Source organism: Spinacia oleracea, chromosome 1, assembly GCF_020520425.1.
Source record: "Spinacia oleracea cultivar Varoflay chromosome 1, BTI_SOV_V1, whole genome shotgun sequence".
NCBI lineage: Eukaryota > Viridiplantae > Streptophyta > Magnoliopsida > Caryophyllales > Amaranthaceae > Spinacia > Spinacia oleracea.
Genome location: NC_079487.1, coordinates 93,260,624 through 93,278,663, shown reverse-complemented (window position 1 = coordinate 93,278,663; position 18,040 = coordinate 93,260,624). Strand labels below are relative to the sequence as shown.

At 34.8% G+C, this 18,040-nt stretch overlaps 1 protein-coding gene and 1 long non-coding RNA gene across 2 annotated transcripts; both read left to right on the top strand.

Annotated features, from left to right (window-relative positions):
* Positions 1 to 98: 98 nt before the first annotated feature.
* Positions 99 to 15,364, top strand: LOC110806070 (GDSL esterase/lipase 7-like). The gene is made up of 6 exons (XM_056836429.1): positions 99 to 454; positions 1,696 to 1,823; positions 9,888 to 9,999; positions 13,303 to 13,427; positions 14,344 to 14,596; positions 14,746 to 15,364. The coding sequence occupies exons 1-6, from the start codon at positions 211 to 213 to the stop codon at positions 14,976 to 14,978; spliced, it is 1,095 nt and encodes a 364-aa protein (XP_056692407.1). The 5' UTR covers positions 99 to 210; the 3' UTR covers positions 14,979 to 15,364.
* On the top strand, positions 11,870 to 12,346 carry LOC130467736 (uncharacterized). Its single transcript, XR_008927452.1, has 2 exons — positions 11,870 to 12,008; positions 12,164 to 12,346. It is a non-coding gene; the product is annotated as an uncharacterized lncRNA (long non-coding RNA).
* Positions 15,365 to 18,040: the final 2,676 nt, after the last annotated feature.

The following is an 18,040-nucleotide window of genomic DNA, read 5'->3' as shown; positions in this document are numbered from 1 at the left end:
GTTGACCTTTCATCTTTCCCTAAATTTCTACTCCGTAGTTTTCTGTCTCTACATATAATTAAACTCCATATCATGTGCTAATTCCATGTTGGTAACCTCCCACATTTCTTCTTCGACGACGGTCGAGGTAACGACGTGCGTTCGAGTTTCCCACAACTAACTAGAGACTGTAAACTGACCCCCCAAAAAAGTTGATCACATATTAAAAAAATGTCGCCAAAAATATTAATTTCCATAATATTGATTTTGTCACAATTTTTCTGGGGTGATTGTGGTTCATCACGACCTCTAGTCCCTGCTTTGTATGTGTTTGGAGATTCGTTGTTTGATGGTGGAAACAACAACTGGTTGCCTACATTGGCCAAAGCAAATTACCCTCCTTATGGTCAAAATTTCCCTAAAGGCCAATCTACCGGAAGATTTACGAATGGAAAACTCGTTGTTGATTTTATTGGTACGTGTATATGTCCTTTAAATTTTGTAGTGTTCATCATGATATTGATCTCATATGTTCTTACTTACGGAGTAAAAAGTTTCTTTTTATATTTAAGAGCAAATTTTTCTTCTAACATTTTCAAATTATATATCTATAACACTAAGGTGTACACCATACTACGACTTTGTTCTTTTCACCTGATCTGATTTGATTTTTCCTGGTTTGATTTGTTTTGAATGTTTTCTGTGAGCGTTTTTTGCTTTTTTCTGGTCTGAATTTCTATTGTTGATCTGATTTTTTGATCTACTCACAATAAGGTGAGGACACTGACAAATGTGTTCTACTCACAATTTTTCATATTGTTGTACATACATATGTACTCTAGTATTTTTTTTAAAGGAAAATTCATTCATTAATAAAGAGTCCCACGACATCTACAAGATAAATATAGATCTAACAAATGCATGACAAATTGAATCAAATAAAGGTTTCTTTCATCAAAACTATACGGTCGTTGAATATATCTTGCACTGTAGAACGTCTCCCGTATAAAACGCTGGAACTTACAACATTTTCAGAGAAAATGTCTAACGATTTGGTTTCCACTTGATTCATCTGGATGTACTCGAAAAATTGATATTTCCCGCATATAACTTTATCAACGGACCAATATTACATAAATCCAGTACGAGTGAACGACAAACCAAACGAACTAAAACTAACTCCACTATAGAGAGACTAACGAACAAGGACGAACTCCGCCCATATGGTAAAAATTATTGACTTTAAAGAGACAATAGATGAATTAATTGAAGACAAAGGGTCTGAAATAGTCTAATTTCTTCGAAATTAGACTATTTTCGGCCTATAACGGCCTAGAAAATAAAACCTAGAAAAAAAGAGAGGGAGAGAAAGCAGCGAGAGAGTTGTGTGTACGCAATAAAACAGAGGAAGTATTGTTGTATTTCATTCATGTACTCTAGTATCTAAGTATAAAAAACTCTTAACAAAATTTAAAAATTGTGTCTAAAGTGGAAAAATGTTAACCTTAAATTCTCATTGTAATATTCATCAACTATTATTACTTGAGATCTTGTCAGATTCATGCATCTCAGTATATATTTCGAAAATATTATGAACTTTTGATCATTTCTCACGTATGAAATTTACAGATTATGTGTAGAATCGTAATTTTCGTATTTGTATCATATACTACGTACTCTGATTAATAATTTAATACAAATTTGTAATGTATGTAGCTGAATATCTTGGACTGCCATATCCGCCACCATATGTTATGCCATCGTGGTTAAGGCCAAATACGCTAATGGGGTATAACTATGCATCTGGAGCTTGTGGCATTCTACCCGAAACTGGAAAAGATGTTGTAAGATATCCGCCATCAACACTTATTAATTAATGTTTATTTAGGCTTAGTAAAATTTGCTCTTAATTTGCTAATTCTTTGTGAATTCAATTCAATTTCTTGCTTCAAGTATTAGTTTGTTCACTCAAGAAATGGACATGAGAAATTCTTGTAATATTAATGAAAAATTGAACAATCGAACGTTACTTGTCATCAACAGGCTTCAAAAAACAAAAAAACCATTCTCTTAAGTCTTAAACTAGAATCACTATCAGTTTCCAGTTTTTAGTTTTTTGGTTTAAATTGAATCATTAACTAAAAATAAGCATACTTATAGTAATCATGTTGATTTTAAAAACTGACAACAAAAAACTGAAAACTACTTTGTGTGGTATTCATATTTTGGTTTTTAATTTTGTAAAAACAGAAAACTAGAAACAAAAAATGATACTGAACGAGCCCTTAAGTTCTTACTCCCTCCGTCCCTTAATACTCGACCTGCTTTGACCGGACAAGCTTACCAATGCACAACTTTGACAACCAATTTCTTTAACTACATATTACAAAAACATATAAAAGTATTAGTATTTTGAAAATATATATTAAGATGAAGCCAACAATATATTATATACTAACATTTGTTTTCATATACTAGAAATAAAATAAGGTGAAAGTGAATTATGTGAATAGTGCAAAAAGTCAAAACAGATCGAGTATTAAGGGACGGAGGGAGAATAAAACTATCCCTTCAGAAAATGAAATATTTCTTACGTAGCATGAAACTATAATTTGATCGTCTTATTATTCAATATTTCAAGAATTATCCAAATTATGTTACTCCATACTAATTAAGGAATTCATTATAGAAAAGAGCGTAAACATTTTTTTAGAAGGTAAGATAAAGTGTCATATTAGGTTGGAACCCTAGTCAAAAAAGCGTACACATGATCAACTAAAAAATGTGTCCTATTATTAGTATCTGATACTAAAAAAATGTGTCATCGGTCTTATTAGTATCTTGTACTTATAATTTTACGTAATTTACGTTCCTTCTATATAGCTAGAAATTAAAGAAAGAATAATTAACAATAATTTTGATAATGAAACTTCTTAAGATTAGTGAATAATCAATGCGGCAATATGATCAGTGTGATGTACTCCGTACGTGGTGCCAACTTCTGTTTGATTATTCATGCAACAGATCGGAGTATCGAGGCTAATCCCGATTCTAACGGCATGCATGTGATGTATGAGGTTCCATTGAGAAATTGTCTCTAGGAAAATGCATTTAATTTATACTCCGAAATACTCCCTCCGTCCCGAAATACTTGACATGTTTTTCTTATCGGGCCGTCCCTTAATACTTGACCTGTTTCTTAAAATGGAAATATTCTAACAATATTATATTATTTCTCACTCCACCCCTATTAACCCACCTACCCCCTACTCCATACAAAAAATAATTAAAAATTCAACCCCTACTCTCCCCCAACCCCACCCCTTTACACATTTTTCACTAACTACATTAAAATAATACCCCACTATCAACTACTACCTATTAAATTAAATAAGTCAATTCAAGTCCCTTAAACTCTGTGCCGGTCAAACCGGGTCGAGTATTCCGGGACGGAGGGAGTATATAGTTGATCTATTTATCGTCTCACCTTTATGATAAGAGATACCTAGTACTGTAGAAGACAAAAACAAAGGTTAAAAAACAAACTAGTGTGTGACATGGACATTGCTCCGGGTTTTACTTTTAGTGAGGTTTATTTTTTGTAAATATGTGTTGTTAGAATCAGCCTTTTAGGTGATTCTTGAACTATGATTGTCTACAGACAATCACTGAATTTGAGAAACAGAAAGAAGGAAGAGAGAAAGAAGAAAAGAGATTGATGAAATAAGATTGTGATTCTCATTGAATGAATGATTATTACAGCATGATTCAGTATATATACAGCAGTAGTAATACGTGTTCAAGCCAATGGGAAGGCAGCATTCTGACACATCAGAATGAATACAATCTAACAACATTAATACAAGTCTAACAGAATGCTAACTGAATGCTAACTGATTCCTAGAATTAAGGGAGGCAGTTAAGCTGGATTCTTCTAGAAGACTTGAGCAGGTGTAGCTGATGTTGTAGGAGTATTGATGCGTGCTGCATTGCTTGCTGCATGATGTAAACAAGACAGCAGAAGGTTAGCTGTAGTGTAGGGAGTGTGATCACCAACACCCCCCCTCAAACTTGGGATGGGAGGAACATGTATCATGCCAAGTTTGGATGAAAGTATTCTGTGTTGAGGACTAGGTAGGATCTTAGTAAAGATATCAGCTAACTGATGCTGTGTTGGGAGATAACTTAGTTGTAGGAGACCTTCAAGAACCTTATCTCTGGTAAAGTGGAAATCAACTTCAATATGTTTAGTGCGTTCATGAAAGATGGGGTTCTTGGCAATGTGCAAAGCAGATTGATTGTCACAATTGAGCTGAACAGGTTGGAGGTCAGTAACACCTAACTCTTCTAAGAGCCTAACAATCCAAGAAACTTCACCAGCAGCTTGTGACATAGCTCGATATTCAGCTTCAGAGGAACTTTTGGAAATGGTGGATTGTTTCTTTGATTTCCAGCTAATAGGAGAATTTCCTAGTAAGAGAATATAGCCAGTAACAGACCTTCTTGTTGTGGGACAAGCAGCCCAATCAGAGTCTGAAAAAGCTTGTAAAGTAAGCTTGTCAGTAGCTCTTAAAAGAATTCCTTGACCAGCTGTATGATTAACATATCTCAGAGTGTGAGAGAGAGCATTAACATGTGGAATTCTGGGTGAATGCATGAATTGGCTCAATGACTGAACAGCAAAAGCCAAATCTGGTCTAGTGTGAGTGAGAAAGTTAAGCTTGCCAACAAGACATCTATAGAGTTCTGGATTGTCATAAAGATCACCATCAGTAGAAAGCTTAAGATTCAAGGGAAATGGAGTGACTGCTGGTTTGGTGATGTCAAGCTTACAATCTTGTAACAACTCCTTAGTATACTTCCTTTGAGTGAGAATATAGCCATCTGATGTGTGACAAACTTCAATACCAAGAAAGTAGTTGAGAAGCCCTAAATCCTTGATGCTAAAAGTTTGGTGTAGGTGTCTATTTAACTCAGTAATGGTGTCCTCATTAGAACCTGTGATGATGATATCATCAACATAAACTGCCACCACTGTGATGTCTGTAGAATCATGCTTGATGAAGAGAGAATAGTCATTCTTTGACTGTTTAAAACCTTGAGTGGTAAGTTCATTTAAAAGTCTGGCAAACCATTGTCTGGATGCCTGTTTAAGACCATAAAGAGATTTGGTGAGCTTGCATACATGACCAACAGGTGCAGTAACACCTTCTGGGACTTTCATGTAAACTTCCTCTTCAAGAGTGCCATGTAGGAATGCATTATTGATGTCTAGCTGGAATAATTTCCAATGCTTACTGGCAGCAAGAGATATTAAGCATCTGATTGTGGACATTTTTACCACAGGAGAAAATGTTACATGATAATCAATCCCAAATTTTTGGGTGAAACCTTTTGCAACCAACCTTTGCCTTATATCTTTCAAGTGAACCATCAACATTTTTCTTGATTCTGTAAACCCATTTGCAGCCTATGGCTTTCTTGCCTTTGGGAAGAAGAACAAAATCCCAAGTGTGATTGTTGTTAAGGGCAGTAATCTCCTTTTCCATGGCTGTAACCCAATTTGTATCTGCAGCAGCTTCTGAATAAGAAGTAGGTTCAATAAGATCCATATGTGCAGCAATGAACACTTTGTGCTTAGCAGGCAAGCTATCATAAGCTACAATATTACACCAGTGTCTGGTAGCTGAAGGACAAACATAATCCTTGAGATGAGATGGTGGTTTAGTTTGTCTAGTGGATTTTCTAGGAGGGAGAATTGGAAATTCCAAGGATTGATTTGGTAGGGAAGAAGGAAATACAGTAGAAGATATGAGATTAGGAGGAGGAGATGGAGAAAGAGAAGGTATAGAGGTGGGTGAGAGAGGAGGAGAGATTGCAGCAGAAGTAGTTGTAGAATCAGAAGAGTGAAAAGGTGGATTTGAATCAAAAACAGGAAGGGTGGACAAGTCAGTGAATTCTGTAGCCACTGGTAGGAAGAACTGATTTTTATAGGTGGTGGTTGGTGTTGGTGAAAAATGGAATGGAAAATGTTTTTCATGAAAAACAATGTCTCTAGATGTAACAATTTTATTTGTGGCTAGATTAAGAACTTTGTATGCTTTTTGATCTGATGGATATCCTATAAAAACACAGGGATCTGCTCTAGGATTGAATTTATTCCTGTTGATTTTGGGTGTTGTGATATAACAAAGACAGCCAAATACCCTGAGATGGGACAAATCAGGTTTGTTGTTAAAGAGTTTCTCAAAGGGTGTGCAGAAATTGATGCTTTTCAAGGGCATTCTATTGATGAGATATGTTGCAGTGAGAATGCACTCACTCCAGTATTTGTCAGGAAGTTGAGACTGAAATGACAAAGCTCTAGCTGTTTCAAGGACATGTTTGTGTTTTCTCTCAACAACACCATTTTGTTGAGGGGTATAGCTGCAACTTTTCTGATGTAAAATCCCTTTAGTAAGAAATAAATCCTTCATTCCTCCTTCAATCAAATCAGGGGCATTATCTGATCTGATATGCTTAACTTGTAAAGCAAACTGAGTTTCAACATAATTTAGAAATTGATCCATAATTTTCAATGAGTCAGTTTTATTTCTCATAAGATGAGTCCATGTCATTCTGGTATAATCATCAACAATTGTTAAAAACTGATTACACCTAGAAGAGTCTAAAGTGGAGTAAGGTCCCCATACATCAATATGTAGTAATTCAAAAGCCTTAGTGGTCTTAATACAACTGGTTGTGAAGGGAAATCTAGTTTGCTTTGCTAATGGACAAATCTGACAAAATGATTCTGCTAAGCAGCCTGGAACATCAACTCCATTTAGACTTTTTATTTTCCCAAATGACATGTGGCCCAATCTAAGGTGCCATAACTTGGCTTCTTGAACAGCAGCTGATCCAGCAGTTGTAAGTGCACAGTTATTGTGAGGCAAGGTCTTGTGTGAGGTTAACAATTCATCATTTAATCTGTACAGTCCTTTATTTGACCTACCAAGCAGAATAAGCTTGCTCTTGGAAAGGTCCTGAAGAAAACAATCATTATTTGTAAAAGAAACAGAACAGCCAGCATCATAACACAATTTGGACACAGAGATCAGATTAAAATGGAACTCTGGAACATGTAACACATTTCTGAGTGTAATACCAGCATCTAGATGAATAATGCCTTTGTGTTTAACTGGCAATTCAGTTCCATGAGGAATGGTTATGGTATGTTGATTATCTTTCACAGTTTCAAATGAATCAAATAATGACAAGTCAGAACACATATGATCACTGGCACCACTATCTAGAATCCATGTTCTTTTAAAATTAGCAGTTAAGCAAAAATTACCTTTGTGAGAGGTTGTTGCTAATCCAAGTGAGTGAGAGCTAGAATTCTCAGCTTGGTTAGCAACCTGATTGGTGTTCAAATACTGCATCAAATGACTGTATTGTTCCTCAGTGAAAGTGGCATGAACTACTCCTTGTTCTTTCTCAGTTTGTGTATCTTTGGTAGGAAATTCATCCAATGAAGCTGCTGCTGCTACTCTTTTTCCTTTTCCTTTGAAATCTTTAGGATATCCATGTAGTTTCCAGCACTTATCAATGGTGTGATTCTTCATCTTGCAGTGATCACAGAACAAATTGTTCCTTGTTGAATTTCTGTACTGGTTTATATTTCCTGCAGCTTGATATCCAGTACCAGAATTGTATTGACTAGATTGAGGTACATACTGAGGTTTATAAGGTTTGTGATCAAATCTTCTGGCATTAAAAGCAGTTGATTCTGAATGTGGTTGATTCTTGAGATCATGCAGCTCTTTTTGTTGCTCTTCTTGAAGTAAAAGGCCATAGGCTTTTGATATTGTAGGCAAAGGATTCATCATTAGGATAGTGCTCTTTGGATGTTCATATCTTTGATTTAATTTCATCAAAAATTGAATGAGTCTCTGATTTTGTTGAGTTTTGAGAAGCTGTTGTGTTAATGTACAACTACAACCAGTACAAACACATGTAGGTAGAGGTTCAAGTGCATCAAGTTGGTCCCAAAATAGCTTGATCTTCGTAAAGAAACTAGCAATTCCTTCATCTTCTCCTTGAGTCAACTCACTCAACTGCTGTTGAACAGAAAACAACTGTGGACCAGATTCTCTACAATATCTATCAGCCAGTTCTAGCCAAATTGCTCTTGCAGTCTTCAAGTACAAAACACTCCTTGCTATTTTAGGCTCAAGTGAGGCTAGCATCCAAGAAATCACCAAGTCATTGCATCTGCACCATAATCTGTAATTTGGAGAATTTGCTGCAGGTTGATTGAGAGTGCCATCTATGAAGCACAGTTTATTCCTTGCTGAAAGAGCAATCATCATAGATCGTTTCCAGTCATTGAAAAATTGTCCTTCAAATTCAATGCTCACTAATTTTGTGGCATTCAAATCACTGTTGCTTAGATAGTAAGCAGAATTAGGATTTAGTGTTTGATCTTGCTGATCTGCAGGCATTGTGGTTGAATTCTAAATTTTCTGGAAACAAAATCAACTGTAAAATTCAGATTGATTGTCAAACAAACAATTGTAGCATGATCAATAGATCACTCGCTCTGATACCATGTTAGAATCAGCCTTTTAGGTGATTCTTGAACTATGATTGTCTACAGACAATCACTGAATTTGAGAAACAGAAAGAAGGAAGAGAGAAAGAAGAAAAGAGATTGATGAAATAAGATTGTGATTCTCATTGAATGAATGATTATTACAGCATGATTCAGTATATATACAGCAGTAGTAATACGTGTTCAAGCCAATGGGAAGGCAGCATTCTGACACATCAGAATGAATACAATCTAACAGCATTAATACAATCTAACAGTTAAGCTGGATTCTTCTAGAAGACTTGAGCAGGTGTAGCTGATGTTGTAGGAGTATTGATGCGTGCTGCATTGCTTGCTGCATGATGTAAACAAGACAGCAGAAGGTTAGCTGTAGTGTAGGGAGTGTGATCACCAACATGTGTCCATATAGGTGGTGTCCTTAACGAACTTCCGTGTTGATGCAAGATCAACGTCCGATCAGCAACCTTCCTATCTAAGCCCCATACCCGAAAAGCAAAATAAAGTTGATTTTTTTTTCGCAATTAGTATAATGTTTTACCTGTGTCAATGTTCTCTCTTCTGTAATCATAATAGCACTCCAATTCACAGGTTTTTTAAGCTTAAGATGAGAAGGGATGAATTTTACATTTATAAGTTTAGTAATTTATTCCCTTTTATTTTTTTTGCATTCATTTTTCTTTAATTTATTATTATTCACTAAAAAAAAAATTATATTTTGTATTTACATGGAAATATATAATGAACATTGTAGCTAGTTAAGATGGTAGGAAGTGTAACTTTTCATTCATGAGGTATGGTGTTCAATCCTTGCTACATGCTTTTTGGTTGTGAATGACATGCCATAATGTTTATTAGTGGTGATGTGGCGTAATAAAGAGAGGCATACGTGACACATACATATTCTTATAAACACTTTTTAATATATAGTATAGACGTGCAATTGAAACCCAATTGTTTTGTCGAAAATATTTGTTACGAGGTATACATTGGAGGACTTAATTCCAATGGCGAATTTTCTTGATGCTGGGTGGGGCCCGCCCTTTTGGTTGATAATTTTCGTAGTGTATTTTTTTTAATTCTGCCCCTTTCTAAAATTTTAATATAATTGTATAAATTACATATTATATTGCTTAATTTTTATTTTGGTCCCCCAACCGTTCAAAATCCGTCATTGGTTACTCCTACTATTTTGCGCGTGTTCCAATTGCTGTTTCATGTGTACTCTATAGAGTTTATTGCAATTTTAGCATTAGAACTAAGTAATTATAGGTTTTATACTATACATACGACTAACTTTTTGCGATATTTGTAGGGTTGGTGCTTGAGTTTGGATGAACAAATGAGATTGTTTGAAAGGAGTATCAGAAAACATCTGTCTCCAAAATTAAGTTCAGTTTCCCAACACTTGGCTAAGTCCATATTCATGTTCTCCACTAGAGGTGTCAAATCGGGTCACCGGATGGGTTATGGGTTGACCCATAACACTTCGGGTCTATTCGGTTCGGGTCAAGTTCGGGTCAAAAGTTATCGGGATCAGATCGGGTTTGGGTCGAGTCTATTCGATTCGGGTCAATTTCAGGTCAATTGTTGTCGGGTCCGGGTAAATTTCGGGTCGGTTCAAGTTCGGTTCGGGTCAAAAACAGACCCGGTGTTCCCGTGTCGGGTCCTTAACGGGTTTTGTCGGGTCAAACCCGGGTCGGGTAACTTTGGGTCGGGTAGACTTTGACTCGGGTCATTTCAGTTCGGGTCAATTCAGTACCAGTTCGATTTCAGTTCGGGTCATTTCAGTTAGGTCTCGGGTTGGATCGATTTCATTCTATATCTTTTCAAGTCATTATCGATTAATGTTTTCATTCTATTTCTAATTAAACAAGTTATTAATCTACGTATTTACGAGTATTTTTAATTTACTAAACTACAACATCGTTATATCAATGTTTGTTTTAAGTTATTAGATGATTAATGATTATATAACGAGAACCACATGTAAAAAATAGATATACAATATATGTAAATCTATAAGAAATTAAGAATATAACTCTTACTAAATAATAACGATTATAGTGTATAATAACATACATCATAAATATACTCCTAATACAGTTAAACAACTACTCCGTATAACTTATCAAAACAATTCTTCAATTTACTAGTAGTCCTAACAAGTTTAAAGAACACAGTATTCATTTTTATATCATGAATTTGATCATATCATTAGACATTTAATGATTATTACATGTATACAAGTACTTGATTAACAAGAAATAGGTAATTAAAACTGATAACGTTATATCGAGATAACATAGACATTAAAGTATGAAACAATAAATCTATGAGATTGTATCAGTCGACAGGAAACCAAAAACGACCAATATGTCAAGTGTTAACGATCATAATCGCATATAAGAACGCAAAATTCACAACAATAACGTACTCTACAAATGTAAGAATTGAAAGTATTAAGAATTGGATTATATCATTAAACATTGGTCAATTATTACTAGTATACAAAGTACTTAACTGTAAATAGCTATTTGGATCTGATAACATTATAATGAGACACATGTCGGGACGTAATCTATGAGATCTTTTTTAGTTGACTATATATATCATTAGAGATTAATGGGTTGAACGACTAATTAATATATATCATTAGAGATATATAAGTTTTGTTCAGACATTTTCACACACAAATAAGTTTATTTCAGACAAAATAAGTTATTAATCAGTTCAGATTAATTCAGTTAAGTTCAGATAAGTCCAGTTAAGTCCAGATAAGTCCAGTTAAGTTTAGATGATATAATTTTAGTCAAAATAAGTCTAATAGAACGGAGTCTAAAGTTATTCTACATGTTTTTAACATTTTTTATTATGTTAATTATGATAATAAAATATAATAACCATAACAATAAGCATATTATGTCCTAATATATTATTAAAAAAGCATAGTACGTACTAATATAATAAGCATAGTAAACTCACAACATTATTTAATAATAATTTTGTTACTAATAATATAATAAGTATAGTATGATACTAGTAGTAATATATTATTAGTATAGACACCATTTTTTATAAAAAAGAGTAAAAAGAACATATAATTATATAAATAATAATAATAATAATATATTTTAAGAAAAAGTAGGGCATAATTGGTGATCCCCATATAAATATACCATTATAATCTCAAATTCTCAACCCTATTTCGGATTACACAACGGCGCCTCCTCAAATCTTCAGTCCTCCCTACCTCAACACAACTCTCATTTTGTGAGCTTTCATTCTCTCACAAAAACCGAGTTAGGGTTTGGTTTCTGCAATTCAACCTCGCTCTAACACTCGATCTCTCTCAAAAACTCGAATCCAATACTATAAACTCACTAAAATCGAACTCAAATCTGCCGTCTAGTGGTAATTGTGGTAGTATTTTCAGGTATCCCTTTCATCTCTCTCTCTAAAACTCAGTATTACTTTTATTGATATTTTGGATCTTCTCCTTGTTTATGTGGTTTTCGTTTTCGAAATTGATAAAGCCTGATGTAAGAGTTTCATTTCTTGTGTGTGGTTTTCTTTATATTATCATTGCAGACTTGCAGTTGTCGTCGGTGGAGCCTCTTCTCCTTCTGTGGTTCGTGGAATGCAGTGGAGGCCTTCAAGAATTAAATATGTTAGGCAAGGAGGAATTAAGTATCAGTTTGTAAATTGCCAAACAATTGGAGAATAATGTAAATATTTATGGATGTTTTTAATAAAAATGAAATTTTATAATTATTTATTTGTTAGTTTTTAATTAGCTTAAATTTTTATGAACATAAAATAAGCAGGATATAATAGGTCGACAAATTTGATGTTTAGTATTTCAATATTTATCATGCCCGTTTGGATAATTCTTATTCCGTACTATAATGCAATCCCTTAAGCTTAAATTTCTCTTCACTTTTGATTATGCTAAAATATGCAAATTTATGTAAAAAGTAAAGAACATTGGATTATCAATTCAATATTATAAGATTAAATTGGAGATAATAATGGTCAAAACTAGTCTTGATCTAATATTATTTTGAATAGGGAAGGAAAAAAGTTATTAAGAACAAATAAACAAATATATGAATTCGAGTAATTAAAAGAGTTGAAGGTAAAATTAAGTGAGATCAGATATAGTTAGGTTGGTTCAATTTAAAAAAAAGTCGATTAGATAATGGTTCGGGTCAAATCGGGTGAAACCAGATATTTGTCGGGTGAAATCGGTGGGGTGGAGTTTAGGTTGGGTTAAACCGGTGTCGGTTAGACAACAATTCGATTCAAACAAATCGGGTCAAATCAGATATTTTACGGATCAAATCGGTGCCGGGTGAAGTTCAGGTCGGGTCAAACCGATATCGGGTGGAGTTTAGGCCGGGTCAAATCGGTGTCGGTTAGACAACAGTTCGGGTCAAACCAAATCGGGTCAAATCAGATATTTACCGGGTCAAATTGGTTTTCGGTGAAGTTTATGTCGGGTCAAATCGGTGTCGGGTGGAGTTTGGGTGGAGTCTATCCGGTGACAGGTGGAGTTTGGGTCGGATCAAAAATGGTTACAGGTGGAGTTCAGATCGGGTGAAACGGGTGTCGGATAAAGTCAAATCGGTTACAGGTCGGGTTTCGGTCCTGAACTTTTCGGATCAAACCAGTTCGATTACAGTTCGAAACAGATGGTTTTTCGGAGTCGGGTCAGCTTCTGACACCTCTATTCTCCACTGGCAATAATGATTACCTCGGCAACTATTTTGGCAAGTCTTCTAATACAAGACAACGTTACGATCCTCAACAGTTTACCCAACTTCTCATTGATGCATTATCACTCAATTTACAGGTGATTTTTTTTTTTTTTAAACTTTTATACAATACTATCTCGAACTCGTTTAATTACTACTCCCTCTGTCCCTTAATACTCGCACCGATTTGATCGGTGCGGAGTTTAAAACATTTGAATTGACTTATTAATTTAATGGGTGTTAGTTGATAGGGGGGTATTTTTTAATATAGTTAGTGGGAAATGTGTAAGGGGTGGGGAGTAATGAGTGAGGAGTGTGGATTTTTAAATGATTTTTTGTAGGAAGTAAGGGTGTAGGTGGGGTAGTAGGTAATTGTGAGAAATAATATAATATTGATAAAGATTTCCATTTATAGAAGCGGTGCAAGTATTAAGGGACGGCCTGAAAAGGAAAGCGGTGCGAGTATTAAGGGACGGAGGGAGTAATATCATTGATGCCAATTAAAGTGGATTATTAATTTGCTTAGCTTCGGCCGGTTTAATACTAGGTCGACCAATTGCTTCCATGTGTGACCACTATCACATCACTACATCATGAGTAAGGCTAAATATATCCATATACATCACTACTCTGCGACTCTCTATCTACATGGTATATATATACGTACCCAACAAAATGTACCCTATATTGGTCATCGATCAGTCAATTAATTAATCTCAGCACAACCTAATTAGCTTAATTAGTATCGACACATGAAACTTCCTCAAAAGGTCATTTTGTTCAATTGAATATACTTCAAAACAAACTAAGAATTAAGTTTAGTGCACTATTACTAGTAGTACCCATAGTTACTAGATTTTCAACCATAAGTTTAAAATTAGACATTTTGTCGCTTGATTAATACATATATTAGTTTGAGTTGGGCAGCCCTCAAAATACTAGATCGAATTTCGATCAGCCAAATCTTAATTTTGAAAGTAAGCAAAAACTGTTGTTATTTTGCATGGTGTGCAGAAGCTATACAAATTAGGAGCAAGAAAGGTGGTAGTATTCGAGCTCGGACCACTTGGTTGCCTTAAATCAATTCTTCGGCATTCCAAGCCCAACGGAAGATGTGATGAAAATGTGAATCAAATAGTACTAAACTTCAATTCTCAGCTTTCTTTGATGCTCAAGAACTTGACTTCTACACTTGAAAACTCACACTTCATACTTGGCCATGCTTATTGGCTTGGTTATGATGCTATTATCAACCCCGGTAGTCACGGTATATATATATATATATATATATATATATATATGCCTACGTTTCAATCAATTCACCTTAATTTACTACTATGCTCAATTCATACATATATACATAAAGTTCCTTAATTTTTGTTAATTAATTGTAGAAATGTGTTTGATTTTGTGCAGGGCTAAGTGATAGTAGAAATCCATGCTGTAAAACGTTGGGAAATGGCACACCGACATGCATCCCAGTGATTCCAGAAGTGCCACTATTGCAACCATGCTCGAATGCTAACCAACACTTCTTTTGGGATGATGTTCATCCCAGTGAGGCTATCAACTCTGTTATTGCTTCTACATGTATCACTGGCTCCTCTGTTTGTCTTCCTCTCAATATTCAGCAGCTTGTTCAAGTCTAGACCACAATTATTTATAATTAACACTCTTTTCAGGAACACAGATACCAACTTTGATCGGTCATACATTTGATATCTTATACTGTAGGGATATTTTACCCATTGCACAATATGAAATTGAATTAAATGGTTACTGCTCAGTGGCGGATCTAAAAATTTAGGAATATAGGTACAAAGCTAGACTTGATTAAAATACCTCTACAATACAGAGTAGTCCGAATCATTTTTGCCAAATAAAACATACTTATGAAATTGAATTAAATGGTCACTGCTCACAGTGGCGGATTTAAAAATTTAGGAATGGAGGTACAAAGCTAGACTTGATTAAAATACCTCTACAATACAGAGTAGTCCGAATCATTTTTGCCAAATAAAACATACTTGAGTTATTAATTCATTCCACTATATGTTACTCCTTCCGTATTTTATAAACAGATATACTTTCTTAAACTGCCCTATTTTAAATAGAGATATACTTTTCATTTTTGACATGTTTTGATCCTCACTCTCTTAAATCTACATGACAATCAAAGTTTATCTCTTTTAAAATACGGAGGGACTGATTGTTAGAATATGTCTTGAATCAAGCCCCTTACTATATAAACTCTCTAGATTATAACCGAGTTATATTCTTTAATACTGCTCAAGATCAATGAAAATTTCCTCACCTCTACCTGTAGACGTAGCTAACACATCATTAGTAAACCACGTAAAACCTCTTTGTTCTTTATTTACATTATTTTAAATCTTTCTTGCATCTATTATAACATTAATTAATCTTATAGTGTGTACCCATTTTCTAACAATGATGTACATGATTAAGCTAAATAATAACGATAACACTTATATAATTTGTTTAATGGTTATGCTAGCTTTTTATGAAATTGTAAACTAAAATTTTAAAGTTATGACTATATGAAACTTTTTAAAAATTGTAAATCTATTGCAATCCGTGAAGGGTGGAATAATTAACAAAATTTAAGAGATCATGTCTTCAAATAACTGGTCTCTTAGTTTATAAATGAAACTTGCAAGTAAAGGTGGCAATCACATTCAAATCCGAACCGAGTCCGACCCAATCCGAAGGAAAAATTACGATAAAAAAGTCACAATCCAAATTCGATTAGAAACATCCGAATCCGAATGGAGATGAATAGGATATGGAGTCTACAGAGACTCCGACACAAATCCAATTGAGTCCGACCCGAGTCTGAATCCGAGTCCAAATCCGACTCGAAATTATTTCAAAGTGTATTATTTTCGTACATAATTTTTTTGAAAAGGAAGTTCCTAATTTAATCTAATATATTAATTAAAGCGCGTATATTTGTAATTTATTAACTTATTAGAAACTCATTAGATTTTGGTAAATGAGAAACATGATTTCTAATATATTTTAGAATTAAAAAAATACAAGTTCTATGTAAGTAAGTTAACGCATGATTATGGATATGGATGCAATTTGGATTTGGATATGGATTCGGATATGGATATATAAGTAAATAGATATGGATATGGATTCTGATTTGGATATTGATGCAATTAGGAGTCCGAATTTTAAATGGATTTGGATATGGATGCAATTTAGGAGTCCGAAATTTAAATGGATTTGGATATGGATGCAATTTTAGAGTTCGAATTTTAAATGGATTTGGATATGGATGCAGTATTAGAGTTTAAATTTTAAATGGATCGGATTCGGAATTTATGACTTCCGACCGGAGTCCGATCCATGCTGTTATGTGTGACTCAAATCTTCCTTGAAGGATGTTAGGGTGTTATAGTGGAAGGTATACTTCAAATGGACATATCTCATGATCTACTCATTAGATTGAGTTTATTCAAGTTGGAAGTGAAAGTTTGGCTCAATATCTTTCCAACGCTTGGTCATAATCTTATTTTGGATGAGAAATGAGGGAGTTATGACTATTTTACGAGAAGCTGTCATGTAGCAGGGGAAGTTCGGCCGAACCTGCTGGAGGTTCGGCTGAACCTAGTGGAAGTTCGGCCGAACTCTTAGGTGGTTCGACCGAACCTGAAGGGAGTCAGGGACTGAGATTTTGGAGGTTTGCCCGAACTTTGGGTAAGTTCGGTCGAACCTGCTGGAAGTTCGGCCGAACTCTTAGATGGTTCGACCGAACCGGAAGAGAATCAGTAGCTTTGAGATTTTGGAGGTTCGCCCGAACTTTGGGTAAGTTCGGCCGAACCTGACCTTGGTTCGGCCGAACCCTTTAAAGGTTCGACAGAACCCTGCGGGTTTTCTTCTCCGCAAAGTTCAATCGACGTGGTCTTTTCTTGTCCCTTAGATTGGTTTGATGTCTAACACTATAAATACCAAATGTAATGAGAATTTCAGAATTAAGAGAGAAAAACATAAGTGAGGTTGAAACCTTAGATCTAAGCATACATAGAATTCTCTCTTCTTCACCTTTGAGAATTCCTCTTTGTAATCCTTTCTCCATGGAAGAGTAATACAAGCTCCAAACCCTCCCCCATGGTGGATGTAGTTCATTGAAGAGTGAACCACCTTAAATCTTTGTGTGTGTTTTAATTTGTTCAATTATTTCTTCTCATTATTCCAACATTAAATTTGTCATACAAATCAACATTCAAGCCTAAAAGGTCCTTAATTCATAACAATTGGTATCAGAGCTAAAGTTGTGTTTGGCTTGTTTGTTTGATTTCTTGGGAAGTATTGAATACTCATGTCGACAATGAAGTTGGATATTGAGAAGTTTGATAGGTCAATCAACTTTGGCCTTTGGCAATTGAAAATGAAAGCTATTTTGATACAAAATGGTGTGCACAAGACTCTTGAAGGGAAGGATAAGAAACTCACTACCATGACGGAAAAGAAGTGGGAGGAGATTGATTTGAAGGCTTTGTCGGCGATACAACTTTGCCTCTCGAATGAAGTATTGAGGGAAGTTGCCAAGGAGAAAACCGCTGATGATCTATGGTCGAAGTTGGAGGCTCTTTATATGGCTAAAAGTGTAACCAATTGTCTACTACTCAAGAGTAAGTTCTATGATCTTCGGCTTGAGGAAGGTAATTCTCTTAACTCT